The sequence below is a fragment of the Electrona antarctica genome, assembly GCF_951216825.1.
Source record: "Electrona antarctica genome assembly, chromosome: 14".
NCBI classification, from domain to species: Eukaryota; Metazoa; Chordata; class Actinopteri; order Myctophiformes; family Myctophidae; genus Electrona; species Electrona antarctica.
In genome coordinates, this window is record NC_136795.1 from 25,303,606 (window position 1) to 25,327,203 (window position 23,598).

Sequence of the window (23,598 nt, forward strand, 5' to 3'; positions counted from 1 at the left end):
TATGTTTATTGGACTGGCTGCCTATTTGTAAGGTTTATAATGTTGATGCTGCTTTGTACTGAACCTAGATCTTGTACAACCACATACACATCGTGATTTATCAAGCAGTTTTGATTCTATTAACTCGTTCATTTGAACAAAACTATACAGTACAACTATACGTAAACATCAGCAGGATGTGGTGTTTAATATAAAAATCTTCCTTTATTTGTAATCTTAACACACTTTACAGTACTGAACAGTGAAATAAAAGAAAATATACTGATATATAATATTGTTTTATATATAGATGTTTGCTTATTAAATGCCTTTATTCACAAAATGACACCTCAGCTATGTCAAGAGGAAAACCTTTCATAAAAATAATATAATAAAAAATAACTAGACACATTTTACACATTACAGCAATATAATTTACAAATATTACAATCATTTCATGGTGTTTTTACCCCACTTATATAATCTTTCTATAGCTTGTGATTAAACACATGAATTAAAGCCCAGAGAATTATTCTCAGAGGGAGTCAGTCAGTGACAAAGTAACCTGATCGCAGCCATAGTGGGAACTAACTACTTAGGCTGGGACTGACATTCAGGCTACTAGTGATAAAAGTTACTAAGAATATTTCATTCTAGCAATGGCCAAGTCATCAAGGGACACAACCTGTATTATTCACTTGGTTTCACTGGGTCACATCACATCCCATGTGATTGAATCCACATAAGTCAAAAATATACCCTCGCATCGGACATTAACAGAGAATCATTATTTTGTTATACGTGTCTATAAACAGGGCAGGTTTTTTAACACAAGACTATTGCACAATGAGTGTTTAGGACTTGGCCTGATGGAATGTAATCAATGTGTGACCGCTAACGACCAAAATGTCCAACACAGACTGTCACTGTACACAACCTGAAACACATTTTCTGCCTCACAACCTGCTAACGTAAAGTGCTGGTACAAATATTATTTTCTTTATTTCAACAATAAATGTGCACAATTAAAATGTGACAAATGACAACAAGTTGAGTGAGACTGACAGGAGAATGACATAGCGAGGATGTGGCCTGCAGTGCTTAAGTGATTCAAATCACCTAACAACCTTAAGTGGTTATTTGTCAATTCTTATGACTGGGATAAATTCATAATTTACAATCCAATATTACACTATATACAAGGGTGATAATGCTTATAGTTATATCATCAATAAATGGTTAGATTTCCCGACTGTCCACAACAATGATACAAAAATAAACTGTACACAAACTTCAAAGAAAAGACCTGTGATATATCCCATGGTTTTCTCTTCTTCATTTTTAAAAAGAATGGCAGCAATTAATCAATTGAATAATTTCTTATTAAGAAACAATTGCTACAGTATTGTGTTAGTATGGCAATTAAATATGAATACGTTTTCATAGCTCATGACATAAAGTGTGAAGCCACAAAAACAACATCTTGAAATCATAAGGCCCCATATGCATTGATATGGGAATCTTGTCATTTGGATTCCCATTCCACCTGGTGGTGTGGCCCCCATGCAGAGCTCTGTTCCATCCAACGACAGAGCCAATTGGTGTGGCCCCCAGAGAGCTCTGATCCAACGACACCTGTGGTGTGGCTCCCAGAGCTCAGCTCCATCCAACGACAGAGCAGGTCAAACGACGCATAGGTGTCATCAAATAAGCTCAGTTGCTGACCTGCAGAAACTAGCGCTTGCCTACAAAACAGCCACACTTGTCTTCTGTTTTTTACCCTGTGAAAAATGTCTAGAGTAGACCAACCAAAACCTACTGAAGCTGTGCTGAGCAAATCCTGAACATCGTTTATTATTTGGTGATGTTTGTGCGTGGACAAATGACACACAGTATAATATGCTATATGGCGATGTCTTTCTTGTATTTTCCCACCAGGTCACTCATTCAATCATTCAGTCACTCACTCATGCGCAGACGTCCACATGCAAACACACATGCACACCGTCAAATCCTTGGTGCTGACAAGCCAATACCTGCTCACTTCCAATAACAGACAATGTCCTCATGTTTATCCACATTGCCCACTATATCCTCATTATTAATGGTTAATGGTTTATTTAATCTGCATCCTTTCGGGCACACTGTAAAAACCTCAGTATTCATTTATCAATTTGTGAGGATTCTAATGTGCAGCTACGTATGATAGTCCTTGTTCCTCCCTTCTGATTAAAACATTCTTTCTGTTGGCCACAGCAGTGTCTCCACTCACACTGCTGGATACATCGTGTATAGACATACCAATACTCACAGAAAGAAGACTACTGGCATGATATAAACATATAGGATATTGAATATATCATAAATCTACATACTAGCAGGTATGTATCCTGCATTTGACATTAAGGCAAAAAAGCATTGAACATAACAAGGATGATTAGGGACAGCCAGCCAAGACATCCTAGTGGCCAAGTTTACTCCTCTCCCCTCACATTCTGCGTCCCTGATATTTCCTGCACCCCTGAAACCACGAGCTATCTCTCTGCTCCCATTCAAAGTACTCCCTCCATTAATGTTTGGTCAGAATTATCCACAAGGACACATACAAAAACACACAGTGCAGGATGGCATCAGATGGCATATGACAAAATTTGCTATGCTAATGAAACTATTTCACAGCCACGCATAATTAGAAACTCTGGTAAATAGAAAATAGGCAAAACATATGCTTCAAAGCATCACATGGCTTATCAGTAAGGAAAAAGAGTCCACTTGTGGTTGTGGTAGTGATTGCTCCATATACTAGAGTTCTGAGTTATTATATTACCAGAAGAGCAACAAAGGAAGACTTACAGCTGAAAAATAAAATAAAAAATAAAATGTCACCACAGAAACCGAATGTGTCGATATACACTCCACTACATCATGAACGACAAGGATAGATCTGTAACGACAGACAATCGAAAAGTAGACGCTTCCCGTCCCATGATGCATTGCTTCACAACAGCTCCACCCAGGAAGCCGGTGTTTCAGAAAGGCACAGAGCCGCCTTGCACCAGTAGCACTCCTCGTAAAGGGAAAAAGGGGTGTGGGACCCGGTGTGGGTCCCTTCATCGCAGCATCTTCCTTTCATTAAACATCCTCCACTCTCCTCTCTCCTCCTCTGCCTCCTCTGTCTCTTTCCGACAGAAATAGAAAAAAAGGTCACTTGGAACTGTAGCTTTTCTGAGGAGAACAGTTCCGGTTGTGATTCTAAAATGAAGTACTAATACTGAATGATACTAGTTGATACTCCTTTAAGAAATGGCTTTTTCCAAAGAGATTCATTACTCATCCACACCCAAATGCCCCCCCCCCCCCCCCCCCCCCCCCTGGCACCACCACCACCCATGGGGGTATATGCACAGTTGCACGCACACACAAACACATGGGCAAGTGCAGCAGTAAAATGCATGTGTTTGACGTGTGTGCATGAGTATGCGCACGTGTGTGTGTGTGTGTGTGTGTGTGCGTGCGTGCGTGCGTGCGTGCGTGCGTGCGTGCGTGCGTGCGTGCGTGCGTGCGTGCGTGCGTGCGTGCGTGCGTGCGTGCGTGTGCAATGTAGTCCAGAGAAAAGGGAGTGTGTGGATGGAATACAGTGTGAGCATACTACCCTCCACGTGTATGTCTATAGTAATTTTTAACAATGAATGCATGTGTTTCAAGAATGAACTTGCATGTGATGGCGTGCGTGCATTTTATTTCACTTCCAGGAGTGCTACGCTGTCTTCACTGGCCCGTCACTAATGCCTGATTTACACTTGGTTGCACGTCGTGTCGCACACTGAAAACAGCAGATCTACAAGCAGCATTGTGCAGCCAAGTATAAATCACTTTTAAGGATCTCCTAAATCTCCTCTTATAGTCCCAAGTTCCTCTTTTTTTGAAAATTAGCAAGAAGGACTCGTCACCCCTCCGAATCTACAGTTGCTGTGTAATAACTTGTCTTTGAAGCAATATATTTTATTCCGTTTTTTTCTTTTTCTTTTTTGAAAAATAGATTTAAAGGTCTGTATTGTCAATGCAGTCTCATTTGTTCTCATTTAGTCTCTTATTTAGCCATCAAAAGGATGATCAAGAGAAGTGTGTGTGCGTGTGTGTGTATGTGTGTGTGTATGTGTGTGTGTGTGTGTGTGTGTGTGTGTGTGTGTGTGTGTGTGTGTGTGTGTGTGTGTGTGTGTGTGAGGACAGAGCGACACAGGAGCAGAACTCATGTGTCTTCGGCCGGCGAGGAAGAATCCTCCTCTTCCTCATCCGCCTCTTCCTCTTCGTCTACAGGACTCGTGTCAGAAAGTCTCTCCTTGGCGGCGACGCCCGCCTCCAGCCTCTGTGCTTTCGGCTGTTCCACCTCCATCGCCACCACGCCATCTACTTCTATCGTGTCCTCATTCTCCACTTCTGCCATGGCGTCTTCCTCCTCCTCCTCCTCCTCTTCTGCCTCCACCACCACGGTGGTTTCCCCGGCCGCCTCCTCCCCCTCGTCCGCCTGACCGCGGTCCTCCTGTGCCACGTGGTTGGGCGTGGGGCCGTGGCCTTCGTCCTCGCTCTGACCCCCCACCTCCCCCTCGGTGGAGTCCTCTAAGGTGAGCTTGAACTGGAACTTGTCGATGCAGGAGTTCAGTTCCTTGTCCTGCACGGGGGACGGCAATGGGCTCTGTGGCATGGTGCTCTGGTACCAGTCCCTGTTGTCCTCCAGAGTGTCCAGGATGTCCTGGGCGTCGGGGTGCACCAGGTCGCCCCACGTCTCCCACAGTGGGTGGACGATGTAGTCGATGAAGCCCACCTACACGCAGAGATAAGAGGTTAGGGGGGTTGGTCCGACTGCATGGTCCCTCACAGAAACAAGCTGGCATGCATGTACGGTATGGTGAAACCAGACATCTACTATTCAGTCAAAGGGAATCCTCTTTAGGCTTCTGGGCTTATAGACAGAAGCATAATATCTTAGTTTTTCTTTTTATGAAAAGGCTTAGTTTGAGTTTTGTATTAGTTTTGGAGTGTTAGTTCTTTATTGTAGTATGGGTTATTTATCATGGGTGAGATTAAAAAGTGTCAGAAAAAGTATTGCAGCTATTTACGGTTAAAACTGGCAGATTTAATATCCACCCAAAATATTATTATGTATTAAATACATTGACAAAGATGAAAACTAAGGCCATTTCCTGTTTGTTTTAGCGATTTTTTAAATCAGTTTCAGTTAATTATATAATACTAGTCCATACCCGGGGATATGCACACTTAAAGTATTTGCAGACTTTGGGTTATGTGCTGTGTATATGCATTACATTTGTATTGCTGAACATCCAGAGAAAGAAGAAAGTAGTAGTAGAAACGCACCATTTAGGTGAATGAGTTTTCTTTTTTTAGGCAGGTCGAAGCCCAGCGAATGCAGTCAAAGTATTTGCAGACTTTTAGTTACGTATGGGCAGTAGTTATGTATGGCCCAGTCAAAGTATTTGCAGACTTTTAGTCATGTATGGGCAAGGTGTGTGTTCCTATCGGTCGATGTCTGCTTATAGCTGCGACAGTTTCAACACACACAGACACACACACACACACACCGATCAGCTCCACGCGTTGTGATTTAAAGATAGTCGTTTTTTCATGCAGTCGTGAGGCAGGTCGTTGCGGAGTTGCTGACCTCCAGCGAATGCTTCAGGGGTCCCGAGTCACAGACTCTTCCGTAGTGTGTGTACATGTGTGCGTCTAGTCTATGCACATTGGTAATTCAGTTGCGTTGATTATTTATTTACCTGACTCTTCTCCACAGACGCAGTGTGTTTGTCACACATGGGGCTGATCTCCATCCCTCGCTCTCTCTCTTTGTCTCCTTGCCTGAAGAACTCTTCCATGATCCTCTCTGTCCATTGTCTGTATACATCTAGAGGCTTCGTAGGGTTGCTCAGGTCAGCACAGTGGACCATGTTCCTCAACACCTGTACAGGTAGCATACAGCGGTTCAACACCTGCACCATGGCTAACATACAGCTGTTCTACACCTGCACCATGGCTAACATACAGCTGTTCTACACCTGCACCATGGCTAACATACAGCTGTTCTACACCTGCACCATGGCTAACATACATCTGTTCTACACCTGCACCATGGCTAACATACAGCTGTTCTACACCTGCACCATGGCGAACATACAGCTGTTCTACACCTGCACCATGGCTAACATACAGCTGTTCTACACCTGCACCATGGCTAACATACAGCTGTTCTACACCTGCACCATGGCGAACATACAGCTGTTCTACACCTGCACCATGGCGAACATACAGCTGTTCTACACCTGCACCATGGCTAACATACAGCTGTTCTACACCTGCACCATGACGAACATACAGCTGTTCTACACCTGCACCATGGCGAACATACAGCTGTTCTACACCTGCACCATGGCTAACATACAGCTGTTCTACACCTGCACCATGGCTAACATACAGCTGTTCTACACCTGCACCATGGCTAACATACAGCTGTTCAACACCTGCACCATGGCTAACATACAGCTGTTCTACACCTGCACCATGGCTAACATACAGCTGTTCTACACCTGCACCATGGCTAACATACAGCTGTTCTACACCTGCACCATGGCTAACATACAGCTGTTCTACACCTGCACCATGGCTAACATACAGCTGTTCTACACCTGCACCATGGCGAACATACAGCTGTTCTACACCTGCACCATGGCGAACATACAGCTGTTCTACACCTGCACCATGGCTAACATACAGCTGTTCTACACCTGCACCATGGCTAACATACAGCTGTTCTACACCTGCACCATGGCGAACATACAGCTGTTCTACACCTGCACCATGGCTAACATACAGCTGTTCTACACCTGCACCATGGCTAACATACAGCTGTTCTACACCTGCACCATGGCTAACATACAGCTGTTCTACACCTGCACCATGGCTAACATACAGCTGTTCTACACCTGCACCATGGCGAACATACAGCTGTTCTACACCTGCACCATGGCTAACATACAGCTGTTCTACACCTGCACCATGGCTAACATACAGCTGTTCTACACCTGCACCATGGCGAACATACAGCTGTTCTACACCTGCACCATGGCTAACATAATGGACTGATAATTAATGCTGATAACAAAACATACTGATAACATAATGCGCTGATAATGGACACGCACGCACGCACGCACGCACGCACGCACGCACGCACGCACGCACGCACGCACGCACGCACGCACGCACGCACGCACGCACGCACACACACACACACACACACACACACACACACACACACACACATTATGAGTGTTTCATGGTGTGGAGAGAGACTTTGCTTTCTTTTAAATAGCTTAAAAAATATATAATTATTTTACTAGTACTTTGCTGGGTGTTTTATTGTATTTGTATAATTATTTATTGTCCTGTATGTATTGTCCTGAATGTATGCATTGACCTGAGCAAAACAATTTTCCCTTGTGGATAATAAAGACATCTAATCTAATACAGCTGTTCAACACCTGCACAGCTGTTCAACACTTGCACAGGTAACATACAGCCACTGTACACGTGTACTGTAGTTCGAAACTGCCTGCTGCACAGAGTGGCATACGCAGTAAAATCCTCAGTGTTTACAGGTCCATTTGATTCCATTTATACACTCTCAGAGTTACAAATTGACAAGAACACTGACGATTTTACTATGTCCAGCTGAACAATGGAAAGTATTTAAGGATTTTTCTTGGAAGGTCACAACTCACCTGTATGCGGTCAGTATAGTGGTCAAGCAGGAGCACCCCTGAACTTGTCACCTTTTTGGTCTCAACCATTGTCTTAAGATCAGCCAGCAAACTCATGTGTTTAGACATGTCTGTTGCCAAAACCTGTGAGGAAATATGGTCTCATTGTTACAATGCAGACCAAAAATCAGGATGGGAGAAATACATGAAGGAGGGAAGGAAGCGAGGAAGCAAGTGAGGTAGGAAGGAATATATTTGTGTCATGATGCGGTAAAGCTGCAGAGACAAACTCACCATGTCAATGACAAGCTTCCTTAGACTCTGTCTCTGCCTCTTGCTGAGGTTCTGGAAGATGTCACAGTTGTCCTCGTGGAGCAGCTTGAAGCCCACAGCCAGGTGGTGGTTCTCCAGCACTGACTCATCGTTGTACATGAGGGCTAACTCTGAGTCTGAGTGAGGGGAGCAACACACATCGTTGTACATGAGGGGAGCAACACACATTACAACAAATGCATCAAAACACAGCAGGATCCGAGCATGATCATACGGTTTACGGTCGTGCTGTGCCATAAATATTAATTACACACATGCTCAAAAATATCAAAGACAAAGCTGGACTTGATAATAATTTCAAAACAAACGTGAATACACTGAAGCCCACGGTGCAGTGGTGTTGCTATTTAGGCTCCTGGCATGTGCTGTTAGCCTGACACTCCAGAACATATTTTTAATGACCGACTAGTGAATAGCGATGTAGGGGCTGGAGCCAGGCTAATGTGCCTTTGCAGTTCATCCAGAATTTGACATTGTATGGACAAAACAACAAAATATTTAAAAAAGGAACAATACAAAACTCATTTGGCAGCTCAAATCATACAAGGAATGGTGAAAATAGTTTACTTTCTTCACTGTCTTTGGAAAATTGTGAATGTTTTTTTTTAACTTTTAATATTTTGAAAGTGTCAGCTATAATGACATAGGTACGTACGTCAAGTTGAAAGTGATTGAGAAAACAATCCACCAATGAATGACTATTAATCAGATTTATCTATTTTATCCATTTTAATCGTGCATCCCCAAGGATGGCACAGTCTGGGTGGTCATTCAAAAGCAGATCAGGTGTCACAGCAGCAACAACAGTACAAGTGAAACAGGTAAGAGTAAAAAAGAAAAAAGAAAAGAAAAACAAGAATGACTCAGTCATAACTGGCAGGTGCAACAAGTTTGTGTAGCGCCCGTTTTTGTTCGTTTCCAACGTTCTTTTGTTGGTTCAGTCACTGTGTTTTGTTATGGCTTTCCTCTGGCTCCAGTTGGCTCATAACATTAGCTTCTGTTGGCACTCACTCCACGTTGTGGCGTTCAGAGTATGGGGTTTTATGCCGTTCAGACTATGGGTTTTATGGGTAAGTCTCCCATTGGCTTAGGCAGCGAATCATGAAAAAGTGTTCACTACGGTCGTCTTTACGGTCGTCAGTAGTGGTGCGTGCAAATGCAGTCCAGGCGCTTAAGCATCTGGCAAAAAGATGAAATAAGCGAATCCTTTGCGTGCATCTATAATGTCAACTCACTGGTGTTAATAAGGAACTGGTTGGACACCCCTGGATGGTCCACATCATGGATGGCAGCAGCAAACAATGCAGCTAGTATCTCCAGATCAGTAAACACAGCCTATCAGTGACAGAGACCAAACAACAACACTTGTGTCAGTCATTCTGTCATAAACCCATCTGCTCAAAGCCGAATGGTTACGTTCACATAGTTAGTATGACATACCACACAGTAAATGTCATTTATTTTTATATTTTTTCTTCTCAGAGAGTGTCTTACATCCAGAGCCGGCGTGGAGAGGAGTACGTGCGTAGACTGTGTGACATCAGCAGCGTGGAGACTATTGTGGTAGGCCACGTTGGCATGGTAGTGGTCCTCCAGGGTCATCACGTAGGTGACAAAGGTGTCCACAGGGATCCGAAATGTATTCAACAGATCCCGCTCCTAATGACACAGTCACAAACCACAGGGTCAACAATATGGTCACCTAAATAATACCAAGGACTGGCACAGAGAGATGTTTATAACTTAGCAGTATGAGTTTCAAAGTTTTAATACTGCTGCTATTCTTTGATTATCCCTTTCTTTATTTCCTTGATTATTATTGCTGCTGTTAGTGTAGAACCAGAACAAAATAATTGTTCTTTTATGTACCTCGTATGTACTTGTGTCTTTCTACATACTTGTTGTTTTATATTACATTTTGGTGATGATATTATATTTTTGTGTTATGGTATGTTGATGAATTGAATACATATGACCACAATGGAAATTAAGTCCCCAGGACATTTGCTCAAATAGTGTGGTACAAGGCGTCAAAACAAAAAACAGCTCCCGTAGGATTTTTGTGCTGAAATTGACTTGGCTTTTATAGGGACCAAACTGTCAGAAAATGATGGGTGTCAAATTTTCCCGAACATCAAAAAGGAAGAAGAAACATCTGCACACTATTTTCTAGAGCTCTGCAAGAAACGTACTTTATTAAGACAAAAATGCAACGTTTCGACCCTCGGTCTTCATCAGGCAAATCTTATAATGACAGAAAACAGAACAAATATATACAAAAATCAAAAGGAACAGCAACCTAAACCAATCCCAGGATAAGAACCTGTAAGTCTTCTCTGTGAAACCTTCCCGAATCCCACCACTTTTCTGGCGGTCATCTATTTTGGGACCTCCCATAATAGTACGCCAGACAATAATGTCTGATTTTTATAATATTAGGGTTGTTTTTTAGGTTTTAAAATATTCAGAGTTTATTTCTTACACTTTTTAAGTAGCCAGAAGAATCTTTTGGGTCAAAAGATTCTTCTGGCTACTTTAAAGATGGAAACATGATCATCAGGTATTATTATTATACAAGGAGGAAGAATTTTTTCAAAAAAAGTGTACAGCATTTGATCAAATATTGTTTTTATGTGGACACGCCCACCAGTTCATAATGTATGCCTGGTTGGTTTGCCTGGTGGGTGGTGATGGGTGGTGATCCACCTGAACTGAAGCCGCACCCACAGCTGTTGTTGTATGATAAAGGGGGAGCGGTTAGGGGAGTGGATGTCACTATATCACTGTTTTTTTCATTGGCACGTATGACTGTCAAGGTTTCAGCCTCCAGGAAGAAACCCAAAGACATCATTGCACATAACAACCACACCAAGGGGTCTAATGAAGTACTGTCACCTCATAAACACATGAAAAACTGGAAAAATACAAAAATCACAGCACCCCATCTTTAAAAGTGTAAGAAATCAACTCAGCATATTTTAAAAACTACAAAACAACCGTAATATTATGAAAATAGGACATTAATTGTCTGGCGTACTATTACGGGAGGACCCAAATAATGACCCCCCAGAAAAGGAGTGGGGGTCAGGAAAATTTGACACCCATCATTTTCTGACAGTTTGGTCCCTATCCCAAACTGCAAAAAAACTATTTTAGCACAAAAATCCTACGGAAGTACACGTCATACCACACAAACATTTCTGACTATACCTCGTGCCAATCAATAAATCAATCAATCAATGTATACAAGATGTAACATAAAGCAAAGCTTGAAACATTCACACTAAACTTGAATTAGTCAAGCAGTAATAATCACATCAAAACGTTATTTTATTTTTATTAACACAGTCTATAACTCACCTGAAAGATGGCGTACATGATGCAGCTGAGAGGTCTGTTATTAGAGTACTCCGCCACGTGAAAGATATTAAGGCCCCACTTATTCAGGTCATCCAGCTCCTGCCAGCACCACACAAAACACTCATTCAAGTTAACAACTAAGAGGTTAGGCCAGGGTATGTATACAGGCAGTGGTATGTATACAGGCAGTAATTAAGTACTTTTACTTAATACTGTACTTAAGTACAATTGTTAGGTATATGTACTCGAGTATTTCCAAATTCCAATACCGGTACTTTTGCTTCTACTCCATTACATCTCAGAGGAAAGTATTGTGCTTTTAGTCCAATTATGTAAAAACTTTAGTTACTATAGTCACTTTGTATATTTTGATTATTATTACAAAACATATACATTAAAGGATTCCATCATCGATGGGGAATCCAAGCTAATAGAAACTGCAGGCTTTCTATTCCTGAAAAGTTGCAATGCGAAAATGGAAGCCATCGTTCTCACGATAATAACAATCTAAATATATGTATTTTTTTAAATCTTGTTTTAAAAATAATTGAAAAACGATGATGTCACTGGTGGACGGGTTTCTGAACTGCCCACAACCCTCCTATGAGACACAGACCGAGTAGAAAAAGATGGTGGTATTATCATGATCATTAGTGAGGACCAATAATATGAAGATAGCTTGAAAAGTGGTCCTTTAACCACTTCAGCCCTATATTTTCGGCCATTTGAAAATGGCCGATCTACAAGCTCACATTTCTGTATGTTGTTGTCACTGCTGTTGTATCCTACTGGCTCACCTGCCAGTGAGGAGCCCCCCCCCCAGGAGGACGTCCTACTCGTCCTACCCAACACTCCCCACTAACAGGTGTCGCCCCCAGCCTGTAGGATTACGTGCAGTGACAAATATCAACCTCCCTGTCCGGCTTTCCTCCGGCTTGTGTCCGTAGACACTCAACGAAGACAGATGCGCCACAGTGGATTCTAACCCCTAGACCAGTGGTTCTCAAACTTTTTCACGTTAAGGATGATGATGCAGTCACGTACCCTGGCTAATGCGTCCTCCTGTTCGGTCTTGACGCCAAAGCGCGGCACGGTGGAGTTGGGCAGGCTAGTGCTGTGAGTGAGCTTCTTCACTCCGCTGATGTGACACATGGGCTTCTCTCTCTCCCTCAGGGTGGGCGATGGAATCTCCTCATCGTTCTGTTTATCTGCATGGGGTCAGTAATGGAGGTGTCATGTTACTTACATCTCTGTCCTATCCCTCCACCATTAGGAGGGATCATTAGCCGTCCCACCAACGAAAAAGAGGCTCAGGGGCGACCGGCGACCGCGCCTTTGCTGTCGCAGCCCTATACACTATGGAACAAAACCCTTATATTCACAAGCCTTTCAATCCCCCTGATGAACTTGCTCATTTATGGAAGAAAGGTTTGCCTTGCTAGTCATAATGCTCTCAATGTTTGTCTACCGTCTGAGTACTATATTAGTGAGTTGTTTTATCATTGGCTGTCTTATATTGCTGCTTTTTGCTGTATTGCTACTTTTTCTGACCTGTGAAGCACTTTGGTACAATGTGAGTTGTTTTTAAATGCTTTAATTGCGACTGTAGGGCGCAGTTTACTATGAAAACATGCATTTCCCGCCTGTGTCATGCCTCGTGTCACGCCTCCATATGTGGTCACGCCCCGTGACATCACGCCTCGTGACACGTCACGGCACCAAATATGGCCGTCTCCATATATGAAGATCACAAGTCACGACACTGACCTCATCAAACCCTGGATAGCATGGAGGAGACTGGACATCGCCTAGATCTGCATATGTGGAGCCAGCAACTCTAGATCTGACCTCAAACCTCAAACCCCAAACCCTTAGATCTCCATATATGGAGTTGACCTGTTCTGACATTCCATATGTTGATCCTACCTCACCTGTCCTTCCTCTTCGATATCTCCCTTTTGACTGATACCTGTCCATTCAAACTCTAGACAGGCCCGCCCCAAAGTTATTAGTAGAGTTCTCAACAGGCCTGAAAATTATGGCCCGAATATTAAGGGCCTCTACCTGGGCCCTCATCAAACCCTGTACACTCAAGACACTGCCCCCGCTGCCACCCTTAGATCTCCATATATGGAGCTGACCTGTTCTGACATTCCATATGTTGATCTGACCTCATCAAATCCTGTACACTCAAGACATGCTCCATATATGGCCAGTACAGAATTCATTCCATATGTTGATCTGACCCCCCATGCCAAAGCGCCATCGCTCGCCCAGCGGTCTTCTTCAGTTTGATTTGATTTGGGTGGTTCGACATCACAAACATGTCCATATATGGAGACCACTTTTATCTTCTTTCAAATCTAGATTTGAAGGCCATGTAACAATTTTCTATCTCGGGGACCCCAATATAAACTGTAAATCCCCAGAGTTCATTAACTCTGAGTCTGTGAGTGTTGAGTTCACTATGAGTGAACCCATTTGTACACTGTAGCTGCAGTTGAAGCCCGCTCAACTTGGATTGCAGCTTTGTAGATTTTGTTGCAGCTACTAACGTCGGGTGTCATGCTTTGTATCACATCGCTGGCTTCCATTGAAAATGAATGGTAAACTGTAGCTTTGTATTTGACAGTGTGAATGCAGCATGGGGTTGTAAAGGTGTCAGTTTGCTTTACCCAGAAAGGTAGTGGAGATGTATTCTGAAACCTGGTTCCCTGAGCGGCTCATCTCAGACAAATGGGAGAGCTCCCTGTTCAGCATCCTCTTGAACTGAGGGGGAGACAAACAGAGAGAGAGAGAGAGAGAGAGAGAGAGAGAGAGAGAGAGAGAGAGAGAGAGAGAGACTTTAATATCATCATGGTTGGCCGGGAACCTTCTAAAACCGTTACTTATCAGTAATTAAAAAATGTAGTCTTTATTTAGTCACTTGGTGAAAAAACACAATATGTTTCAAAAGTAGTATAGCATTATTTATACTGGTTATTTATTGCAGATAAATGAAGGGTATACGATTTAGGTTGTCTTTACACAGTGGTAAGAACTTTGCACAGGTATGCTTTTCATGACATCGTTGGTCCTGGGAGGGGTGGGTGGGTTTGTTTGTTTCTATTTTTCTTATTTCTGTTACACTATGTGTAATGTATACATGTATCCTGTTTTTGTTTTTGTTCATTCATAATGCCAGACTGCATACTGTTTTTGTTATGAATAAAAAACAATTGATAACCAAAAAAATTGTTGCTCTACAATCTACATCAACAATATAGACGAATCCTTGGAGCGGTGCCCTGTAGGCCAGGTGTAGGTAATCAATACTGAGGTGACAAGTTGCGCTAAATATGACACCTCAGCTATGGCTGCGCCCAGGGCACCCCTCTGTGGATTCGTCTATACAGAAAGTCCTAATGTTGAGTACTAATGTTTTTTTTTATGTTTTTTTTGTGGCTTTCGCCTTTATTTTATAGAGGGACAGACAGTAGGCTGACAGGAAATGGGGAGAGAGATGGGGGGGAAGACATGCAGTAAGGGCCGTTGGGATCGGGAGTCGAACCCGTGGCACACTGCCAGACTGGATTACCAGCCAAGGTGCCTGGACCACTGAGCCATGGCCCAGGCCAGAGTACTAATGTGAGTTAGGTGTCACATAACAGATAAATCAAAAAGAAGGATCACTCGGCAAGCCTTCACATACAGTTAATTTAACAAACAAATTAATCACGGTTATATTCACTTGCATTCATAAGATGTGTAGATGGGGAATGTTATTTACTACCAATGTAAATTTACAGCCCCCAAATACGTACAGAAAATGCAGTTTAAAAAGGATTATCTGTTGTCTGACCTTCAATCAACAACCAAGCCAATCAATAGAGTAGGGTCTTTCAAATAAATTTCCCATTTGCCATTTCAAACTATTCTGTCCTGGGGATCCTCACATGATTTTGGATTAAATGCATTTTAAACCTAAATGTCATAATTGTACATGAGGGATATGCAGATTCATAGTGGTGATATTGAAATTATTGTTAGAATATTTACCCATACAACATTGGAAAACATAGTCAAATTAAACTACTCCTCATTTGGCTGGCTACCCCAGGAACCCATGTTTCCATTGTTGTTGTTTTTTGAGGGGCGCTAGCCCCTCCTATGCACAGCTTTGTGTGTAGGTGTGTTTGTAGCACGGAATGTGATGATTTGATTGGCTGATGTATGATGATGTATGATGATAAGATTTTTTAAAAATCACCTTGTTTTGGTTTCCATCACTTATGGGTGAGAAAATGTCCTGTCTATGGTAAATGGTAAAATGGTGCATTTATATAGCGCCTTTATCCAAGGCGCTTTACATTACATTCACCCATTCACACACACATTCATACACCGATTGTGGCGGAGGCCATGCAAGGTACCAACCAGCACATCGGGAGCAATTTGGGGTTCAGTGTCTTGCCCAAGGACACTTCGACATGTAGACAGGAGGAGCCGGGATTCGAACCGCCGACCCATGGATCATTGGACTACCTGCTCTACATCTTGAGCCACAGTCGCCCCCTCTATGCTTTCCTTCAGATGAAAACCTTAAACTGTAATACTATTAAATATAACTGAAGCGGTGCCAGTTGGGCTATGGCCTACTTGGAACGATGCAAGTTGGAAATGCATGCCCCACCCAGTAATTATATCTGTGTCACTTTTATGCCCATATATGGAGTTCTTTGTCAGTCATGCCCAAATATGGAGTCTATGCAGAACGCACTAAATGCATATTCTGAACATCATTGTGATGTCAGATCAATCATTGTCAGGCCAGCTCCATATATGGAGATATAAGGGTGATCAGGTCCAGAGCCCGGGCAGAGGCTTTTGTGCTGGTTCTGGACAACCACTCCCTGTGGAACGTGTGTGTCAAGTCGGTGGGGCAAACGGTTCTCCAGTTATGTGGATTACAGACACACGAGACGTGGTGCATTTATATTAAGATTTATATTACATAGTTCTTGGCAACTGTTACACAGTATATACAGGTTCCAAGAATGAAAATGAAAAAAGGCAGATGTACCTACAGTATAACAACCTAAAATTACATGCCAAGACAAGCTGAATCGTTCCCATGCAGGCGAGCTAGTCACATGAAGGCGCAGTGCGATTCGGACAAGACCCCTCAGTCTGTGTCCTACTGACTGATCCTTCACACATAATAATCTCCATGGCAACCGGAGCGGTTGCCACGGTAACTGCCTCCTCACACGCAGCCCTTCAGTTTGGATGTGAGAGCAGCATCTGCTTGGGTGACAATCTGAGAGAGTGCGCAGGTGTCTTTGACCTTTACCAAGGTCAAACCCTCCCCTTCTCTTTGCTCGGCTCTGTCTGTCTGTCTGTCTGTCTGTCTGTCTGTCTGTCTGTCTGTCTGTCTGTGAGAGTGAGAGAGACAGCTCTCTCTCTCTCTGTGTGTGTCTCTCTCTCTGTCTCTTATGTCTTACAGCTCCCCACCCTTCTAAGTAAACAACACTAGCATTATGTCACTAGCACATAAGACTATAAGTCTATGCCATTCCAGTGATGTACCTCAAGTACAGTATTGCTACTTTCTTTCTATGCTACAGTATACAGTATGTATAAATGTACATTTCTCAGATTGTTTTTCTTTTTACCTTTCATTCTGGGTTTTCCTATGTTTTTCCCGTCCTTGCTCTCCCTCTCTCGGTAGCCCCCATGGCCTGAAAACGACGGATTTTGGAGTTTCCACAAAGAATTCCTGAAATTCTGAACCTCACACCTTCTTCCACTGAGGAACATTTATATACTATTACACTGCCGTTCACTTTCTCTCTTTACTAACTCTTTACTATTTCGTGCACATATTGTGCATTATCAGTTAACAGCAGCATGACAACAAAACCATTGAGGCAGCCAGGAAGAATACGCCAGTGGTTACAGTACACTGTAAAGTCCTCAGTGTTAGTGTAACTCTGACTCAGGGCAGTATTATGCGTGTCTTAAGTACCAGGTCTTATTACTTAACTTAAGACCTGGAGGCGTGGTCAATGCTGTTTGGCCACTCAGAATAGCCAAATGGCATTGATCATGCCTCCAGGTCTTAAGTTAAGTAATAAGACCTGGTACTTAAGACACGCATAATACTGAGTGCCTGCATGTTGAGTGGCCTATTTGGACCCCTGGTCCAAACAGGTGGAATAACTCTGAAGTATCCAGTCAAACCTAATGGCCCACATAAGCAGCAGACTCAGTCCAAAACCTTATGCCCCCCCCCCCCCCCTCCCCTCTGACACTATAAAGCTGAGTCATACTGTAGCTACTGTACCAACCAACACTTCCACGGTGCCAGTCTGAGTGGCAGGATAAACAATGAAATACAATGCAAGCCCCACACATAAGAGACACCTGCAGACGCACGCACGCACGCACGCACGCACGCACGCACGCACGCACGCACGCACACACACACACACACACACACACACACACACACACACACACACACACACACACACACACACACACACACACACACACACACACACTCGTTGATGAGATGTGAAAAAATGTAGATAGCATGTTATTTTAGACTGATGCTGTAGGTTCATTGTTTTCCATGGTTTCCTAGTTTCTTGAGGCACCTCACTGGTCTCTCTGCATTCTATGGTATTGTATATGATTATGTACCGTGCTTATTGTACATCAGTATGTTCCTATATAAGTATAGGAACATCTAGCTAAATAGCTACATTGTAGTTTGTGTTTTCTTTTTGATAAGAGCCACTGAGCTCTAACCTGTAAGCATTTCAAGTCCTTTGATGTCCTTCAATCTACACGCTTACAGCGCATTTCCACCCGACAAAGACAATGTGATAAAAAAAAAAAAAAGAATAGAACATGGCTGTGGAAATGTATCAAGGTGCTTGTGGTGAGGAGAGCTTGATTGCGGTGACAGAGATACGTTACGTTGTAGGTCAGGAGACTGATAAACCAAAACAAAACTGTGCGCCTCCCCCTCCCGTGTTTAGAAAAACAAGTGCAGGATGATGATGGCACAACAAAGGAAAATGCTAGCGATAGCAACATAAACATGTTTTGATTGAAGCTTGATTTATACTTAGTTGTAGGACGGTGTCCCGAGCCAAACATAGCCGTTCTGGAAGCTCTGCTCCGCTATTGTCGACACAGAACACCGTTGTGCGACGGAGTATAAATTGGGCATAATGTCGTGGAGGTAAACACTGACATTGGTTCATTACGCTAAGCGTTGCCCTTCACTGATGATGCTTTTGCCAACTGAAAGTGTGTATTGAGCCTAACCCAGCGTCAGGTGAAGGATGCTGGCAGCAGGTGTGGAGAATGAAGATGGAGGTCATGCAACACTGTGATCTACCTGCAGAAAAACACAACTATATTCTCGCTGACATCCACGAGAATCTGGCAAGTTGTGCACACAGATTCCTGATTGTGGGAAGCAGGCCTTTATGTATATTCAACCGTTTATTTTTCCAGCGTAGAAACTCTTGAGCAGGGTTAGGGCTATAATAAAGTGTGTGCCTCCTTGTCTGCTCCTCTTCGGTGTACAGATATATAAATAATGGATGAGGACAGAAAGAGTACAGGGAAATATAAACACACCCTCACCAGCATTCCAACCTCTCAGACAGACTCTCTCTGTTCCCCCAACACACATACCGTACCTCATTTCATCACTACTTGTTTGTGCCACATAATATTCACTGCCTTTTCTTATATTTGAGTTAGAAATAAACAACACACAGACTGTGTGCACATTAGCCACTGAAACCCATTATACTTGGTAAACTAAACATGAACTTCTCTACACCAAACCTCTTTGCCAAAAATAGCCGATCTACAAGCTCTTGTAGATAGGCTATATTTTTGGCATACGTTTCCCCCAGAATGGGGATGCTGCCCTGACTAATCCATGTCAACAAAACACTGGAAGAGTTCACAACATCTAATCCAAGATGGCGGCCAGCGGGGTCACCTCCCTGAGCCCTACCTGGTCCCACCAGCCGATGAGCCAGGGCCTGGAGCAGGTCTCGCAGAACAGGTCCACGAAGGGGGTCCGGCGCTCCGCCGCCATGCCCCCCCCTTCGAGAACCCCTCCGGCATCAGCGCCGAGGTCCAGCTCTGCCCCCGTCCTCCCCTGCATCGGGCTGTAGCTGGAGGAGCGGGGCAGACGAAAGCCCCCTGGCACGGGGGAGGGGCAGGGCGACGGCGCCGGGTCAATGCCCATCTCCACCTCCACCACCCCCATGCTGAGGGTGACGGGGGGCGATGGCCGCTGCTGGCACACGCAGGAGGTGCAGTAGTGGAGCGGCGTGGGGGCACTGCGCTCGCCCCAGTGGCATGAGGCCGTCGTCAGGGCGTGCGGGGAGAGGCCACAGCCAGCCAGGCTGGGACACTCCAGAGCGATCAGCAGTCCCGTGGAGGGGGATGACGGGGTTGTGGATAGTGTGAGGGGGGGTGGGGGGTGGGTGAGGGCCGAGGCCAAAGGCTGCTGGTGCTGGCTGTCTTTTGTCCCTACATGCAGCACTCCGCAGCAGGCCGCCCGATCAGTTCCAGCCTAGGCTCAGTCCAAAGACGAGGGTCTGTCCCGCAACGGGCAGGCCAGGAGCCCCCTGGATCTTGGCTGCCGGAGAGACTACATCTCATCGCATTTGCTGAGCAGAGCTGACCCCGAATGTACGATAACCGCAGGGTGGGGGGGGGATGCGGGAGGGGGTAGGGTGGAGGGGCAACAAAATGCGAGGGGTGGGCAGGAGAGGGGTGCAAGCGACCGTCTGAAGGGCACTGCGAGGAGTGACAGGGACAATGATGGAGGAGAGACAGGCAGAGAGAGACAGAGACACTGATGAAGAGCAGATGACCGTAGAGCCGTAGAGTGACAGAAGAGGGAAGGAGGAGGATGGAGGATACAGCAGAAAGGCAAGGTGCGGAGGGAGGGAGGGAGGGAGGGGGGGGCTGAGGAGAAACAAGGACAGAAGAGAGAGACAGCCAGGTAGAACGAGAGAGTGATGCAGGCAGGCCCTTGTAGCGGATGGTCAGGCCGGGAGAATCACGGGCGGAGAGAGAAGCGGTCTGGAAAAACAGGCTCCCACTCTCCCACCTGCGTCTGCTCCCCCTCCCCCACACCGCCGATCCAGAGGCCTGGCCCGGTCCTACCAGTGCATCGGCCCGGCTCACGCCACGTTGATCCCACAACAACACGCAGTCAGTCCACAGCCAGCCAGCCAGCCAGCCAGCTAGCTAGCCAGCCAGCCAGCCAGCCAGCTAGCTAGCCAGTCAGTCAGTCAGCCTTCCTCTCAAAAGCCCCGTAGCTTCGTCTCATGTTGCAAACTCCGTCCATCCGGCTCAGCTGGCTCAAGACGCTGGAGGTCTATAATCCTGCTCCCCTGTCCTCCGCTGCTTCCTTCCTTCCTGCCCTTCCTGTTCCTCCGGTGCTCTGCCTCTTGTGCCGTTTGTTTCCCTGGATGATGTAGACAGCCCTTGCAAGCTAATCAGCGCCGTGTGGCTGCAGGCGCGTGCATGTGTGCATGCGTCTCTCGGCTGCTCGCTGCTGCTGCTGCTCGCGGTACGAGTGCGCATGTGCTGCAGGTGGCATGTGCGTCTGTCGAAATAATATGTGCGGGCGAGGGTGTGAGGATGAGTGAGAGACTGTGTGGTGGTGATGCTGCGTGTGTGTGCGCGCATGTGTGCGTGTGTGTGTGTGTGTGTGTGTGTGTGCGTGCGTGCGTGCGTGCGTGCATGCGTGCGTGCGTGCGTGCGTGCGTGCGTGCGTGCGCGTGTGCGTGTGTGTGTGTGTGTGTGTGCGTGTGTGTGTGTGTGTGCCTCCATATTGGCACAAAGTGGATGATATCTGTAGGTGAACAGCAGCTGCTTAAAAGAGCGTCAGACAGTAAAACCCACAAGTGTTGATTTAACTGAAGGATTTACTGTGTATTCACTGTCTCTGTTTACCCCATGAGACTGTCTCTCGACACAAACTGTATGTACACACACACACACACACACACACACACACACACACACACACACACACACACACACACACACACACACACACACACACACACACACACACACACACACACACACACAGTCACACACAAATATCCTTACAGACTTCGTCCTTGTCCCTTCTATCACAATTGTAATGACAAATGATTGACTGCCTTGCCGTAAACGTAATGAAAGCCGTAACCTATGAAATGAAATTCTAACATATAACATGATGCGAGAACGGAACGCTGTCCCTTTAAGATGGAACACTACTGAGGCAGCGCTGCCTCGATCCCATTCGTCGGCGGCCACACCATGTGCTTTGCGGCGATAGAGGCGAGCCAATGAGTGAAGGGGAAGGGCAGAGCCTGCTGCTGTTCGATAGCAACCAAGGTTACAGCAGAGACATCAGCATCATGCAGGACCGCTTCCCTCTGCCTTCAATGTCCTCCCACCCACAGACATCACCCCTCCTCTCTCTCCTCTCTCTCTCCATCTCTCCATCTCTCTCTCTCCCCTCTTCTTTCTCTCTCTCTCTCTCTCTCTCTCTCTCTCTCTCTCTCTCCCTCTCTCCCCCTCCCCCCCCCCCCTCTCTCTCTCTCTTCTCTCTCACTTACAAATACATGCACACTTAAGAACCCCAGCCATGCACACACTATGCATGGATGCAATACACAAATCCAACATTTTATACATTTGTACTGTTGCAAAACATTAAATAAATAAATAATTAAAATAAAATGCCCAGAACACGGAACCGATATGAACATCTGACAAGCTCTATTCTCTAGTCTAGGCCACGTCCTTTTTTTGCCGTCAACAAGTTGCATTGTGAGCTTATAGTCGTACATCTGCTACTATAGGACGCTTCTTATTCATGTGGTTAAAACGAAATTACAAAACTCACTGCTAACCACATCTTCGCAATAATACAGTGTAAAAACGATCCCAAAGTGCACACAAGTCAGGCATGAAATGAGCCTTTGACCTGAAACCTCAAAGTCTATGGTCCTCATTCACAACGAAAATGTACGCAGGAGTTTAAAGGAGATGCGTAATGATATCGTATTATCCGTCCTCTCAAGCTACGATTAGGTCCCGTGTTATTCAGGGAAGCTGGTGTAATCACTTCATTTGTGCGGATCGCCGGGTGTACCATTTCCACCGACCAACCAACGTCAACGTCAAGTTCACGGAGATGGCCATGAATTCCCACGTAATGTGGGAATCCACGCAAATACCTGTCCGCTCACGATATTAGCGTAAACGCCTTTGTGAATGAGGACCTATGATTGTATGTACACCAGTGGTTCTCAACCAGTGGTCCGGGGACCACCAGTGGTCCTTGAAGGGATTCCAGGTGGTCCCCAGCTAAATGATGGGGTAACCAAATGGACCCTTATTATTAGACCCTTATTAGATCTTGAGAGCGTGAAATGAAATCAAAACAATTGTTAAACATCTGCATTATTTAATTTACAAGAAGTCTCCAAAAAATAGAGAACGTAGAAGATTTTTTATTTTGATCAACATTTGCCTGTTATCTCTCCTAATGGTACCAACATCAATACGATATGGTATTGTGGACAAAATCTTGTCCAAGGACAACAAATTATTCTTTAGTTTTGGGTCTGAGAGGCTAAATCTCATCGAATGGTGGCTCAAATGCAGAATAAATAATGGGCCTTGATGTGAAAAAGGTTTACACTTACATACTAAAATACTCAGGGTTCATTTATCCAATTGTAACTCGGAGCGAGTACAAACGAACCCTTATGGGTCCATTTGGTTTGAATTGTACACTCCCAGTGTTCAATGGACAAGTTTATACAACATTATGTCAAGACAATAGCAGTGTGAACCAACATGGCCTGTTGCTGTTTGTCAGTGGTGGAAAACAGTACTAACATTAAAAATGTAAAAATTAAAAATGTTAGTACTGTTTTACATAATGTTGTATATACTTGTGTTGTGTTTGTGTAAACAGTAACATCATAAGTGTCCATTGAACACTGGGAGTGTACAATTCAAACCAAATGGACCCATAAGGGTTTGTTTGTACTCGCTCCGAGTTACAATTGGATAAATGAACCCTGAGTATTTTAGTATGTATCAGTGTATACCA

The 23,598-nt window shown here is 44.6% G+C and overlaps 1 protein-coding gene across 1 annotated transcript in view; it reads right to left on the reverse strand.

The window, feature by feature from the left end:
• Positions 1 to 4,155: 4,155 nt before the first annotated feature.
• Positions 4,156 to 23,598, reverse strand: part of pde4a (phosphodiesterase 4A, cAMP-specific) — a 29,602-nt gene continuing 10,159 nt past the window's right edge. The window contains exons 7-15 of the mRNA XM_079519399.1: positions 14,120 to 14,213; positions 12,489 to 12,652; positions 11,445 to 11,543; positions 9,579 to 9,743; positions 9,320 to 9,419; positions 8,046 to 8,200; positions 7,773 to 7,895; positions 5,772 to 5,954; positions 4,156 to 4,801 (exon numbers count right to left, since the gene is read on the reverse strand). Of these exons, the coding sequence (XP_079375525.1) occupies positions 4,229 to 4,801; positions 5,772 to 5,954; positions 7,773 to 7,895; positions 8,046 to 8,200; positions 9,320 to 9,419; positions 9,579 to 9,743; positions 11,445 to 11,543; positions 12,489 to 12,652; positions 14,120 to 14,213 (1,656 nt within the window). The 3' untranslated portion in view covers positions 4,156 to 4,228. The remainder of the gene's footprint in view (positions 4,802 to 5,771; positions 5,955 to 7,772; positions 7,896 to 8,045; positions 8,201 to 9,319; positions 9,420 to 9,578; positions 9,744 to 11,444; positions 11,544 to 12,488; positions 12,653 to 14,119; positions 14,214 to 23,598) is intronic.